This window comes from Amia ocellicauda, chromosome 3, assembly GCF_036373705.1.
Source record: "Amia ocellicauda isolate fAmiCal2 chromosome 3, fAmiCal2.hap1, whole genome shotgun sequence".
NCBI lineage: Eukaryota > Metazoa > Chordata > Actinopteri > Amiiformes > Amiidae > Amia > Amia ocellicauda.
In genome coordinates this window covers 50665334-50680871 of record NC_089852.1, presented here as the reverse complement: position 1 = coordinate 50680871, position 15538 = coordinate 50665334, and the positions used below count along the sequence as shown (strand labels likewise).

General features: G+C 36.4%; 1 protein-coding gene across 3 annotated transcripts in view; it reads right to left on the bottom strand.

The window, feature by feature from the left end:
• Nucleotides 1-15079, bottom strand: part of LOC136746956 (1,4-alpha-glucan-branching enzyme) — a 374922-nt gene extending 359843 nt beyond the window's left edge. The window contains exon 1 of one of the 3 annotated variants that reach the window (XM_066699867.1): nucleotides 14912-15079. In XM_066699867.1, the coding sequence (XP_066555964.1) occupies nucleotides 14912-15009 (98 nt within the window). In that variant the 5' untranslated portion in view covers nucleotides 15010-15079. The remainder of the gene's footprint in view (nucleotides 1-14911) is intronic. The other 2 variants (XM_066699866.1, XM_066699865.1) reach the window with 2 other exon arrangements.
• Between the last annotated feature and the right edge of the window lie 459 nt (nucleotides 15080-15538).

Here is a 15538-nt window from a genome sequence, read left to right as displayed (position 1 = left end):
GGCCCAAATCTATGGATTTCAAGTCTCAAGAGAGCGAACAATTAGCATGCGGATTGCAGGAATGTCCTTTGTGGCAATGTGTTGGGCGACAAAACTGCACATTTTAGACTGGGCTTTAATTGTCTCCAGCACAAGGTGTAATGATCATGCTGTTTAATCAGCTTCTTGATATACCACACCTTCCAGATGGATGGATTACCTTGGCATTGGAGAAATGCTAACTAACAGGTACACAACATTTGAGAGAAATAAACTAGGTTACCACAAACTGAAAAATAATGTACATTTCAGAGTTATAAAAAAGGCCTTTTTCAGGGAACAAGTAATGGGTTAACAACTTATAGCTGTTCTGCAGCAATGGAAGTAAATTAAGCCTTAAAAGTTGATGCTAACAATGAATACAGGTGCCCCAAAATCTGTTGATTACTTACAAACCTTCCGTCTGTATAAAAGCAGACTGTGTTACTACACCCTCTTAAGCATTATTTGGACAGTATTGTACTGCAGGAAGTAGTATATTGCTAACATCATGACGAGAAAAAGGCAAGTAACAAAGGAAGAGAACTCCCGGGAGGGGTTCTACTCAGGGTGACAAAGAAGGACAGAGGCTTCAGACTCATACTCGATCTGAAGGGTCTCAACATGTTTCTAAAGAAAAGAAACTTCTGCATGTTGACCGCACAGCGTATCCTCCAGTCCATCTGACAAGGGATGCCTCCTTCCACATCCCCATTCTCCCAGCACACAGGAAATATCTACACTTCGCCTTCAAGGATAAAGCGTACAAGTTCTGCGTGCTGCCATTCGGCCTTTTGCAGGCACCCCACACGTTCTCAAAGTGCATAGACACAGCCCTGGCCCCTTTCAGAGCAAAGGGTATGAGGGATGTGCAGCAGTCTCTGGTCATCCGCCAGTCTGCCCTGAGGCTGCGCTTGCCATGGATGGGACTTGGCTTAAATCAGTTGTCCGCGACACCTCTGATATAGCCTTCCCATTCAGTAATAGCTGTCTTTCGACTTGAAAGGGAAAGTTAGGTTATTATCATAACCATGGATCCCTAGAAAAGAAAGACGGCCATTACCCTTTTGGGGTCACTCGGCCAGACGAAGAAAAAAATGGCAGGTTGCTACTGGGAGGAGGTCCCTTTTCACAGACAGGGGCGGGACTTCCTCCTCCCAGCAGCGCCCCTATAGAGTAGCATTGGTACAAGTTTTCACATGATTGGCAGGTCAGAAGGCTCTTCCCATTCGGTAATGGCGGTCTTTCTTTTTCAGGGAACCATGGTTATGATATTAACCTAACGCTTCAGTGAAAGACATTTTGCAAGACACCAAGCAACACAAATAGATGCTGCTATTGCATTGTCCTGGATGGAAGTGATTTTGGATGGATTGCAAGGACACAGCTGTGGCACATAGAAATTAAAGTGATTTTATCTTTGCGTGCTTTTGACTTAGGAGAGAAGTTTTGTTAAATCTACCATGCTTTGTTTCAAAATGCTGGTCGAACATTTGCAGTTTTGCAGACTGCTACTGTTTGTGTGCACAACATGCACATTGGTTTCATATTATCATTTCCAAGCAGAACAAAGTACAAATTCATTCAGAGTTTTACATTTTTTAGATATATAAATGTACTCATTGAGTGTACTTCAGTGTACTAATGGATGTTATTGGAAATCCTCAAATAGTAGAATAATAAACTGCAAGTGACTGAAAGTATGTAAGCTCATTCCTTATTGTTTGAAGAGTGGATGGGGTTGTGAGGAGAATGTTAAAAAATATATCCTTTTTATCATTTGTTCTTAATTTGAATTGCATTTTTTTTCTTAAATATAATTTCACGTTCCCAAACATAAAAAAAAAAAAAAAAGTCAGCTGCTTGAAGGGTTGCTGGCCATAAATTAACCTTTTGTGGTCTGGATGTGGCACGTTGGCTGCCTCTTAGCAACCCTGGTATTAGGTCTTCTGGCTCTGACAAGGGATGTTTGCACATGAACAAACCAAACTGTACTGCTGTAGACCCATGACAAATCGCCAAATGGTTAACATCTTACCCAAACTGGTTATAAAGTAACTACCGCAAAGTGCTGGAGGCTTATGCAAAATGTGTTCTTGAAAATTACATTCTCTTTGTATTAAAAATGCATTAAAAAAAGAAATCTGCAAATATGGGGTCATGGAAGTGAACTGGCACAACAATCTAACTGTAACAGCTGTTTTTTGACAGGGGATTCTTAAACATGCTTTCTGTTGCACAGCTTTTATTTATGTATTTATCCACCTATTTATCTTCTAGCCAGCTGTTTCCATGCAACACAATCTAGATTATGTCACTTTTGAGCAGTGTTAGCCACACCAGAAGCATGTAATAGATACTGCAGTATTAAACGGCCCAGTACTGCTAAATACCCACTTTTCCCATTATCTCACAAGTGCGTGTGTGTGAGTGTGTGTGCATGAAGGGGGGGTAGTTGAGACAGCTTAACCAATGAAAACATCAATGAGAGAAATGAAATGTAGCAACTTAATGTAGTCACCTGTGACAATGAGAGGGGAAGAATCACCTAAATTGATCTATTTTATGTATTTTTAATTGCTAAAACTAAAAATGTAACAATAGCTGCAATGCATTTAAAATTACAACAGATTAACCTGCACATTAAACTTGTTTACCATTTACATTATTCAAAGAAATAATTAACCAGTAAATCCTGTAATAGGATAACTGAGCAATGCAGTTCATTGTTTACTATAGATCTACATTTTTCCATGTCTTTGGAAAAGACATTTTTCCATCTTAACATGTTCCCCTGCTTATTTTGATGTTCTATGTAATGTGTGACTTTTGATTTAATTAATGTGCAGCACAGCCAATGAAATTTAGTCAGTCAGTCTGTGTGAGGCTACATTTATTGTAGCTAATTACTCTATTAAAGTGTTTCTTGTCCCTATATAGCATATTGAACACTGCCAGAATTAATCAGAAAATTATAAATTGCAGTTCCACAAAGAATAACTGGGGGGGGGGGGAATTTTTTTTTTTTTACAGTGCTATACAATGAATAATTCAGTCTTTATTGAAGATCAGAATTATTCTTCAAGCACTCGTATACAACCGCTGAAACTGATTACCGGGGGATTTTTATTTTCACATGATTTATTGTCATTGGTAGATTAAAGTGAAAACACCTGCAGTATTAAAGGTTTTATTAAAATTCATTAGCCTGTTTCTTGGATGATATACAATTGTGCACCACTTTGTGCATGGTGTAAAGCATGAATAACGGTTCTGATGTTTAACAGTATTAGTTTAAAATAAAGAATAGGAAAACACTGTGTATTGTTGTTAGTAAAATAGTAAATTGTAAGCAGAATGACTCTTATTTCACCAGGTAGGTTGATGGATTGCACAGGTAGGTTGAGGGATTCAACGAATATAAAACTATTTTATTGACCTTGGTTTAATATCTAATACTGAACATTTTATGACATTTCAAGCTTATACGGAATTATTTCAAGCTTTGTCTTACCTGGAATACACTCGTGGGGGGGGGCTTTCTGTGGCTGCTGAAGTGACAGCTCTCACTGCACAGTGGTAGTTCTGTATGTAAAATAATTTATGTCTTGCATCCATCACTCAAAAGGTGTTAGCATGATCTCTCTGAATGCACCAAAGGCATGAACATGAAAATAAAATCTGTGACATAGTGAAAGCAAGTGATCAGGCTACCAAAAAAAAAAAAAAGTTAAAATTAATTTATTTCATCATAATAATCAACTTAATACAAATTAACTGTTTCAGAATTAATCTTTTTGTAAGATATTTAGAAAGTGCATATAAATATATGGTTACACCCTCTACTTTTAAATGCAAAAGGTTATGCACTGCATAATAAATATCAGTCCTATTAACTCTACTTGTCAAGATTCAGTTAGGCTGGATGGCATTGAATGAATGACAATGAAACTTGTGTACAGGCTTTGTTACACAGACAGCTTTCGTCATTGGCTTCCCGTGTGTAGTCGCTTTCATACAGATGGTCAAACTGGATCCAAATCCACAGTCAACACAGGGACAATATGGCTATAAATTAATAAATACTATTAATAAAAAACTTGCTCAACCCAAACCTCAACAAGAACAATGAAAAGCAATTATCAGTTACTCCCCAGGGACTTCTCTACTTGACAATTCTAATAAATGATGAAAAATCTAACTCTTAAAGCAGTCTGGCTTATAGATTTGATCAGAGCAGGCCTAATTCCCACATTTGACTTATATTTTTCAATCACTATGGTCTTTCACCTGCAACTTAAGAGTTACATTGTAATACTAATGTATCAACAGAACAACTGTAATGACTACATCACCAACTCTATATCTCTAGTACAAGTTAACTTTCTTGAAAGGTTATGACCTACATATTCTTATTGAAATTATTTTAGTGTTTTTTTGGTGGTCTTTTCAAATCTTTTAACTTTTTTCAGTATGTAGCTACTTCACATTTTGATAGAATTCTGCTCGTAAGTGCTTCAATGCTGCAAGGTTGTGGGCCCTCATAAAGCATGGGTTTAGTTGATCTAAGCTTAACTGATCAGTTTGTTTACCGATGAGGCCAGGCACCCCAGCAACCCAAAGGAGATCAATAAAGAAATGTTCACCTCAGAGTAACTGGCTTCATATGCTCACCTTGAACATGCTTTCCTGATCTTACATAGAAACCAAAACAAGACACCAGTAATCACAAATATGCTACACTTTGAAGCTTGTAATAGAAGGAAGGCACAAAGTAAAACTCAAAAAATTAAAAAAACATGTATTTATATGAGTAGGCCTAACTGTTGTGTTGGCATGCAATTTATATAGCCTTGTGTCGAAATAATAAAGCCACCAACCGAATATGGACAAATAGTTACATTTAACTTCATTTATTTCCCAAGACTAAAAGTAAGTCATTTTTCCCTTACAGGAATATCAACATTTGGTTTGTATAAACTGCCAATTGCATAACAGCAGCACAGGACAGTGGTCTGCAAAGTCGTGCCCGTGAGAGGTGTCTGCTGTGCCCACGATGCTTATTCTAAATTTTAAATAAACTAAGTTTCTTGTGGGGAAAAAGGTTTTAATTCTTGAAAGAAAAAAATGTTTTATTCTAATAATGCATGGCAAAAACTAAACAAAAAATAGTTGTCAGGCACTCTCACGCACAAACGTGCAGTGTAGTGACAGATCGAGCAGACAGAGTTTCGGAATGACGTGTCTGTGGAACAGGCACTCAAGTCCAGCAAAATAACGGACTATTGGTTGCAGTTGCTAAAATAAAAATACAGCTGTTGGCGTCCGCAGCCTCAAAGATCCTCTGCATTTTCACAAGCACATATCTATGCAGGGACGCTTCCCTTTTTTGTGCCTAATTGCTTTACTGGTCCAAACCACGCCTCCTGCAAAGCACCTTGTCAGCCTCCGCGGACTGCAGTTAACCAAACCATCACCGCACCCCCCTCCCCCCCCAGACCGCTGGACCACCAGATTCGTGCCCGTGGAAATAATATATTGCGGAACACTGGCATAGGAGGTCACTGCTCTGTGTTCACTAGTTTGATTCCATTCGATATGTTACTTATTTTGCTGAATACAAATTTACTACTGCATAATTTAGGTTTATTTTCTTGTTGTCAGCAGTATAAAGCGAAAGAGCTATGTGTATTTTTGGTTTGTTCATTCGTTTTGTTTTTTAACATTTGAATGGACTGTTGGGGAATTAGTCCACAGTCTCCAGGGAGGGGAAAACTGTTGGGGGAAATGGGGAATTTCCAATTTTTAAAGTTAAACTATGAATTAATTCCTGCCAGTTTAGAGAGGTGCAGTAATATTTAAAATTCCCTGCAGCACATTTCCCTTGGGTGGTGAGTTTTAATGTTAATTACGTTAACACAAGGAAGCCTGGATGGGAATTGGCCCCGGTGAACTGCCTCCTTTGGTTGCATGAGGATTATCCATCTCCACATAATGGTCTTCACCAGAACTCCCTTGCATACACGGACCCTAATTTGCAGGGGAATTATCTGTAGCAAACATACTGACAGAGGGTCATTATATGGGAAGACATCCAATTTATCAGTTTTACGATTGGATCCCTCCACCCCCCCTTTTAATTAATCCTGTACAATACATTGGAAAAAGGTATCCAAACCTAGTAGAACAGATTAAAAGTTCAAGCACTACCTTAAAGATTATATGTTCTGGTTTAAAATTAATGTACAACTGTGCATCCCTTAAGTAAAAAGGTACAGGGCTGTGTGCCTTATAGATCTAATAACTGGATAGGATATAAAAATACAAATTCTCTACCATGTTACTTCTTCCTTCAATTGTATTTACCTCATCTTCCTTTTGCAGTATATTGTTTCAGATTGGTAATAGTACAGAAGAGTATTCAACACAATACCATCAATGACAAAATCTACATTACCTAATATATTGTGATAGCCAGTGAGTGCCAGCAGGATTTTACAAAAGCTGTTGGGATACAATTCAAGTTGAGTGAATTCTGCAAAAGCCAAAAAACAACATAATACTAATAAAATCAGCAAAACTTACACTTAATTAAAATAAACTGTCCCCTTGCAAGTCTTTTTTGCATCTGTGAGGAGACATTTCCATGAACTATGTTTATTTTAGTTAGAATTTAATTTAATGTGATTTTATTTATGAAGATTATCTGCTATGATCCCAGAATCTTGCATTTGCCCCAAGTTCGGGGCAGGTCTCATTTCAGAAGTGTAGGCCTAGTTAATCAAGGACAACTGCTACTGTTACTCATAGGAAGTGGTTTCTTCATCAGCAAGATATCAGCAGTTTCTATCACATATCTTACAGACTTGGTGAAGAGGGTTGGTAAAGTAATGATTGCATTAAAATACTTTTCTTGTTGTGAAAGTAAAATGTACTTGTGCATTCTTTAACGTGAGGTTTACGGTTTCTTCGTTCTGCTTCAAATTGCATATTTGTAAAACTAACTTGACTTACCATATCTCAGATCTCACATTAGTTCAACTATATTGTTAAGGCATAATCATTGCAACCCACTGACCCAACCTGTGGTAACAGCCTACTATTGTGTTCTGGAAAGCTGTGCCAGAACATCATTCAGATAAGAGCACCATAGCAGCCTTGACAAGAAACTTCATATTTCAGTTTGTCAGCCCCTACCAGCACTTAAAACCATTTTTGTAGTTAATTTTACATTCCATAGCTAGGTGAAATGAAAATACAATTTTAAATTCCAGTTCTAAATGAGAATGTCACAGGGAACTGTCCTTGCTATTAAATCAGGAATCCCTACTTAGAATACAAATTCAGAATTAGTGACAGTCGGAGAACACAGACTGACAGTCCCTGTTTGCCTCTTTTTTCAAGCATTCTCTTGCTCAAGATCTCTCATTAGGAAAACCAGAGGAGATAAATACTTTCAAATGAAACAGGCCATCAAAATCCAGCGAAGCAATTTATTAGAAACAGAAAATGGCTGTATTAAATTAGTTTTGTCAAGTGTAAATTTGATCAGAAACATCAAAATCTGCCACACGTGCAGACAGACAGATAAAACTAATAATAATAATTTAATGTTGCCCAGAATTCAAAAATACAAAAGTGTTAAATGAAGATTGAAATATATCTGGATAACCTAGGAACCTTTTTTTGTAAGAAGTATAAAAAAATGTTTTAGTTTATTTTAGTAGCAAATCAATACAAAGGAAACAACACAATCAAACGTACATGTTGGCAGGAAAGAAATAAGAATTCAGACTGAACTCTTCTTTCCAAAGTTTTTTTCACCCCACCTAACCTCTGCTTACTGAAACCAATTATAGCATTAATCAGTCTCGATTAACATGCTCTTCAGCCACTGACTGAAGACATCATGAAGTTAAGGATGACATTTTGGTACTCTCCAGAATAAGAGCAGGGGTGTCGGACACCAGTCCTGGTGGGCCACAGTGTCTGCCGGTTTTTGTTCCAACAGGACCCCAATTATTTAGCCTAATTAATGTCATTATTTACTCATGTAGGCTTAGCTAAAACTTTATATTTTATTTGTATAGCCAATACCTTACAATTTGTAGATGACTGAAAACATCGAAGCAACAGAACATTTCAGAGTTTCAAGAAAAGTGTTAAATTGTTGAATTAGAGCAATTAGGGAGACAAGAGCTGGGCTGTAAGAAAACACAGCAGACAGTGTGGCCCTCCAGGACTGGAGGAGTTTGCGACCCCGGATATAGAGTTTTATCAATGACGCAAGGAAAGAAAATTCACATTAAAAAAAAAATCTGTTTAAAATGTAGATTAGCTACTATTTTGAGCTTGAATTCTTCAGAATGCATTTGTGAAGCTTTCATGAAGTTTAAATTGTGTTGGAACAAAATCATAATTTAGACATGGCTAAATAGGCTATAGTTGTGTTTGCTTCCTTAAGAAATTATCCAAATGCTTCATGTTAAGTCTACAAATCACACTATTACTTTTGTGTACTGTGCTATAAATGTACGCTAAGATTAGACCTGGGCAGTGGTGAATCAGTCAGTCAGATTTCAAAACACATTGGTCTTCTGATGAAATTTGTGGTGACCTTTTTAGAATAAACAAACTTTTTTTTTTTTTTTACATTGTGCCTAAAATGTACCACTATTAGTGAATTCATAATCATAATAATTAAAAGTGTTGCACACCTGAGCACTCGCATACATTGCAAAGTTAGTTAAGAATTGTCAGTTTTTGTTTTTTGTTTAAACTTTGTTTAAACCTATCATCTCTTTTTACCCATCATCTCACTTGACACAGAAAACCTCAAGGCTTTTCAACCCAGGGAGGCTTAAATTAAAAGTCCTTTGTATGAATCCTTTGAGGCCTTCCCTCACTGTACATCACAGTCCTGTTATACACAAGAACATCTCAAAGTACCACTGAATTATTATTTCATAATAAACTTCTCAAATAAAACCAGCATTTCTTTCTCATCCCTATCTCTCAAGACTAGACCAGATGCTATATCCATTTTGTAAACCACTGCAAGTTTCTTGGAAATTACATGACAAACATGTTGTACTGTGGGCCTCCATTATCATTTGTTTAATAAATGTTAACCAGCACCTCGACAAGGAAACACTTGCCTCACTTAATGAATATGTTTTTGTGACACACAAGGCTCTCTGGCTCATTAAAAGTAAAGAACAGACTTGCTGGCAAACTGTCTTCATATTGATTATCTAAACTAAGCTACATTTTATTTTTTAAATGTAATTCTAGGCTTTAAAGTAAATTCTGCTGTTTTATTCTTTACCAAGTGGTCTAACATGCTAAAACAATGACAGAAGCCCTAAAAACTGGACTAACACAAAGGAAGCAGCCACCATTTTCTGAAACAAAATGCATCAGATTGTATAAGACTAGCATGGAATGTATCAAGCAGTTCAAGGTAATGCACAAAGCTATTAAAAGCAAACTTATTTAAATAAATAAATAAAAATATTAATATTAAGACACCACTTCTCTATAGAGGATTTGCAAAAATGTGCTTGTTTTGCTTTTACATTTCAAACAATATTACATTTGTATTAGTTCCTCACTAATAAAAGTATTAACGAAGTATCTGTAAATAGATAGATAAGCTGGTTCAATAGAACATGCCCCTTACAAACAAATTCAAGGACATCGAAATAATGCTAAATCTGTATTCAAATAGGATTAATTAAATAAACAAACAATGAATCAGTTTAATGTCTAAAGTACACTATTGGGGGGGGGGGGGCACTTTGTCAATATTCAGACAAACGATGAACCAGCATGATTTCAACAGCACAAAGATTGATACACATCTGCATGATTAAGGTGGACAGTGTTGTATTACAAAATGGATTGCAACCAATTTAACCTTTTTTTGTCTCATAAAATTATAATGATATTGAACAAAGATCAAACTATTTTGGGAAATTAAAGAGAATATATATATATATATATATATATATATATATATATATACACACACACATGTATATAACTACTATGAGAGACCACTATCCACTGTAACTGCACACAGCCTTTACTAAGCCACTGGTTAAAGAATTAAGCAGGTGATCACAGGATAAATGTTGTTTTCTCAATTCAAAACATATTATTACCAATTATAACCAGAATAAATAATGATACTTATTATAGTATAAATATACAATATTTATAAACATGCTGGTGCCTAGAACAACAAAGGACTGTTTATAAAAGAGAAAATGCATAATTCAAAACAAAGTGTTATTTCATCCCTCAGCTGCACTTTTTTCCATCACTTTCAGCGATCTTTGGCATCTCATAGATGAATGTGTAAAACTTGCTGTGGGCTGACATAAACCCAAATTGTGAAAAGAGTCAGTTTAATAGAAATTAACCTGGTCTAACACAAATTTGGGATGCATTTAATTTCTTATCATTTTATTACAATTACACAGGACAGGATTTCTCCCTGCACTCCACCTCTGAGGGAGACATCTGACATTAAAGTGTCCCTTAACAAGGTAATACTACGCCACTGTATGCAGTGCCGCAAACCTTGCCACCTTAAACCTCTGTGCTAGCTGGATTTATTTTCAGCCAATTAGCAGTTATCCATGAATGGATCTCACTAAGACAATGTGACAGCCTTAAAACTGCAGTGTCTGCTTTTGCCAGGTAAAAAGGGATAATCATGGGAAGTCGTCAAAAAGGGGCTGAAGCCCAAGACAATCTGCTTATGATGCAACTACTGCATTGGTTAAAAAATTGCTACAACAGATTGACAGACAACTGAAGGATGGAGCATTAATCTTCATATATACATTTTTTTTTCTTTCTTAGAAGATCCTGAATGAGCGAAAATGTTTCCTTCTGGCATTTTACAAAAAAAAAAAAACAATTTGAATATATTGGCTCTGCAATGTAAATTTCATATACCTCTTGTAATACACAAATAATTTCTCTAAACTCTTAATTAAAAAAACAATACATATATATGAAAGACTATGAAAAAAGTTCTGAAGTTCAATTGTGCTGTTACTATAAGAAGGTTAAGAAAAAGTTACAATACTATTAATTTTGAAATGGTCTTGATGGAAAACAAATTGTAATGAATTCATGGGTAGGACCATTTATTTGTAATATTACAAAAAAATATATTTGCAGGGGTTATAGTAAAGAGAAAATACATTTGAACATACATTTAAGTATAAAATGGAAAACGTTCTAATAGAAGCTATATAACCTATACATGCCAAAATACTTAATAAAATTGATCTTCACAAATCCATGTCTGACCTTTTTTAATGTCATGTCTATTCTTGCCACCGAAACTTTGGATACTCAAGAGAAAGCAGCTGAAGTATTAGTGGAACTTGACCAAAAGCCAAAATAAGTGGTCCGAGAGTCTGCTAAACATATCTGAAGGTTAATCTTCAACATACAAGCATTAAGGTTATAGAATATGACAGATTTAGTGAAGGTTAACCCTGTTACAGCAGACCTGGATTAAACCTGTTATTCTGCTTCAATACATGGAAGCCTCTTGACAGAAAGTAGGGCCTACATGAAAATATTCATGTGTGTATGAAGCCAATTAAGAAAAATAGAGCACTGCAGTGAAATAAGAATTTCTCAGGAGTACCAAACGGTTGTTATTCAAAGTAAGAAACCAAGGCGTTTACTCATCCCATGTCCTATTTGGGCTCAATTCACCAGATTCTTTACGTTTTTCTAAAGGTTGAATGAACATTCATTCTAAAAAAATATAAGCCTAATTGATACTGTATTATACTTGAAATCAGAAATATTTATTACACTAAATGAATGAGAAGAAGAATTGTTTGAAATGCTGTCATATGTATATGGTATATGGTTTGACCTACATTTATAACAGAGCCAAACAGAAAACTGGATCATTGCTATTGCCATGGGATGAAAACATTACAGTCCTGAAAGAGCACCTACAACATGAACGCAACAAACAGAAACTGTTGCAATTTCCCTATTGCACAGAGATACAGATGTTATTGCCAAAACACAGTGATGGGGCAAGGTGTTCTGAATCAAGGCAACTAATATTGACATGTTGCTCTCTGATAGCCTCCAATGTCCAATGTAAGAACGTGTAACATGTTAAATTAAAAAGATGTATGGAGATTTGCCTGATACCAACAGAAAATGAAACGTGAAGATCATCCGCTCCCAGCGTCAAACCAGGGGATCACACTGCAGTGTGTCCACAGCTGCCAAAACCTTTCAGTTAGCCATGTGCAATGACCAACCCTACAGGCTGAATACATTCAACATCCCAGGGACAGGGCTACGGATTTCTGGCTGTTTTAAAACACAGTCAAGCTGTTAACAGTGATGCATCCCCACACAAAAGAACAAAGGAGCAAAGAATTTGGGAACAATAAGTGTAACTTGTGAAATTTCAAAGCAGATTCTCTAGAATTAAAACAAATGATTGTCTGTTCTGTAAGTACAGAGTATAACAATTATTACACTATCAGACAAAGAGATGGTAGGGTAAATATACCGATTAAATCTGAACAGTAGAAAGTTTTTAAATATTTTGCTTTATGTTCTGAAATCACAAGCGCATTGCACAAAATATAGGCCTGATACGCAAGATAACTGGACCATTTTACATGATGCAATCAATAATATATGTAATATAACTTAATGTTAGCCATGGTTGATTACACACTTCAGAATAATTAAAGGGTCAATAATGCCATAGAAATAGCTTTGAATTGTGTAATGTGTTTGAGCATTGCTGCAATAATAAGACACAATGTTGACAATGAGCATACAAACCATTGTATTTCATCTGTGTGTATTTCAATTCATAAACCACATCATACAATGAAAAGCTGGCGATAAAATTAATTTTCCTTAATCTTTTTTCGAGGTAACAGAAGTCTTATGAAATAAGGAAATAAATATGTGCATTAATTAATTAACAAACAAACATGTGATATGAAGCTCTTATGATCAACTGAAATTCAGCACATGAAAAAGAGCAGGCTTCTTCCTCAGTGTGCTTATTAGTGTAATGAAGGCAGATCACAAACTAGAGGTGACAAACTGGCATTTCCAGAAGACCTGAGATCCTGAATGTCAAGGGCAAAGTTATTCACAGCCAACCAAAGCAGCACATGAGCAGCATGTGGTACTTAAACCAATGCAAATCCTCTAGTAATCTCATACCAGCCACTGCAAGATTTGATGCACCAACAATCAGCTATTATTATGAGTAATATAATATAATTCAGTAATAGAAAACTGAATTGTACTCAAGGTTGGTTCAATGCTACCATTTCCATGTAGTGGTTTGAACTGGAAAGAGAGAAAAGGTCGTTTTTGCACATACTCAGGTTTCCAAGTTGATTTGGGTGCAACTAATACACCACACAACAAATTAATTAAAATAATAATGTTCACCTTAATGCATGCGAGAGATAACCTGACAACTAGCCTACAATGAAAAACAATGAATACAACATCTCCTGTGATTTTATTCCACCTAGTTAATCCATATACAATTAGCTGAGTTATTAGTATGTGTTTTTCCAGTTGGGTGACTCAAAACATATACCTTTGCTTTTGGATATACTGGCATCTGTACTATTAGGTACACTCAAATAATGATCAAATAAACAAGTTCATCTAAATTAAATGTAAGTACTTCAAATCACTCAAACAAAACTATTATTATTATTATTATTATTATTATTATTATTATTATTATTATTATTATCACTTCCTCATTTAGAGATTTTATGGTAATGGAGACATCAATGAAATCAAATGATATATTTTCGAATCTGTTTCCGTCTATTATTTAGTGTACAAACGTGTTAATCTACAGAAAGCGAATCTGGTTATTGTACAGATAACTTGTTATTTATCACAAGGATACTGAATGCTAATCATTCAGTACTAGTTATCAGCCTGTCCACATGAGAGGAAAGCGTGCAGACGTGGGAGGGCACACGTTACAGTGTGCGGATGCTGAACTGCGCTTTCGTCCAGCAGATTTCCGCAGTTCTGCGCAGAGCTGCACAATTCCACAGATCCTATTGGTGGAGCGGCGCAGATCGGCAAGAAAGTGACGCTGTGTCAGGGAATGACAATACGAGAGAAAGTCTACAGCAGTGATACAATTGGTTATTCACTTGCCCTGTATCAACAAAAACCAAACAGTAGGCAGGCAAACGGAAATTTCGCAACTAACGTTTAAACTGGGCAGAAGACAGTCGTCTAAAGGGAGGGGGGATCTGGGTGTCACAGGTATTTGCTGTATTATTTTTAATAACAAGCCCAAACCGTTTCGCCTGCATATGATGCGATGTTAAAAAGGTGGACAAGCAATTTAAAGATGCCATTTGGCTTCACAGAAACAATAGAATAGGCTAGACTATATTAGCATTAGTTTCTCTGACATGTGTTAACTTTGGCACTCTGCATAAAAGTAGTTTTTATTATTATTATTATTACGTGGATTAATGCATTCGAATTGGGGTTGGTTTTATTGGAAGGGGGGATATAACTTTTACACGTATGCTATTTCCCCTTTTCAGCTAACGAATTGCATAGTGCTTCTGACTTAACACTGCATGGACAGAGGGTAACCTTGAGCAGCGCCTCAGTGCCCCAGCGCTGCACCATTAGGCGTATTGAGTTTCGCTGCTGCCAACTTTTTCATACAGGATCTTAAGATATAAGCTTTATTATAGGTTAGATGCATTTTTTTAAATAACACTGTATGCCAGCTCAAGCCTGGCGTGTCAGCAAAGCCAGCGAAATGTAAAGGAGGCAATGCAGCCGTCACAATCAGCTCGAAACACACAGTTACCTCCTCTTGAAGTCCTTCTCAAAGGGTTCAAGACAGGGATCCATTTGAAGAAGATTGCTGATCTCCGGAACGGTAACACTATCCGTGCAGTCGGCCATCTTCGCAGCAGACTTGATTAATCGAGCCCCGAGAAAGATCCGCTACGCAGGAGATGCAGCCACCAATGCCCCTGTGCTAAATGAGAAACATGGGCTGTGTGCTAAGACGATCGCGGCGAATCGGCGCAACTGAGAAGCCTGAGCCAATGGCAAACTGCGTTTTCAATATGCGCAATATTTAATTTGAGAAGTGTACAGGACAGGAGGAGCAACCATAAGTGGGAACACAGTTGTGGCTGTTAAAATGAATTTTCGAACATTTTGGTGGGTGTTTCTTTTATTTTTTAAATGCATTCTACAATGTTCAGTAATAGGTTGCCTTGACCAGGGTTCAGCTGGTTATATCCTTATCATCAGGAATTGCGCCACTAAATCAGTCATTACTGTTCATATGCTGACGTTTGTACATAACTATTATTATAATCATAATAGTAATAACACGTAAACATGTTAAGAGCTTGAGAAAATATTTAGTTTTAAATATCTTCCCTATGGTGTGTAAATGGTGTGATAAATAACAATACATTTG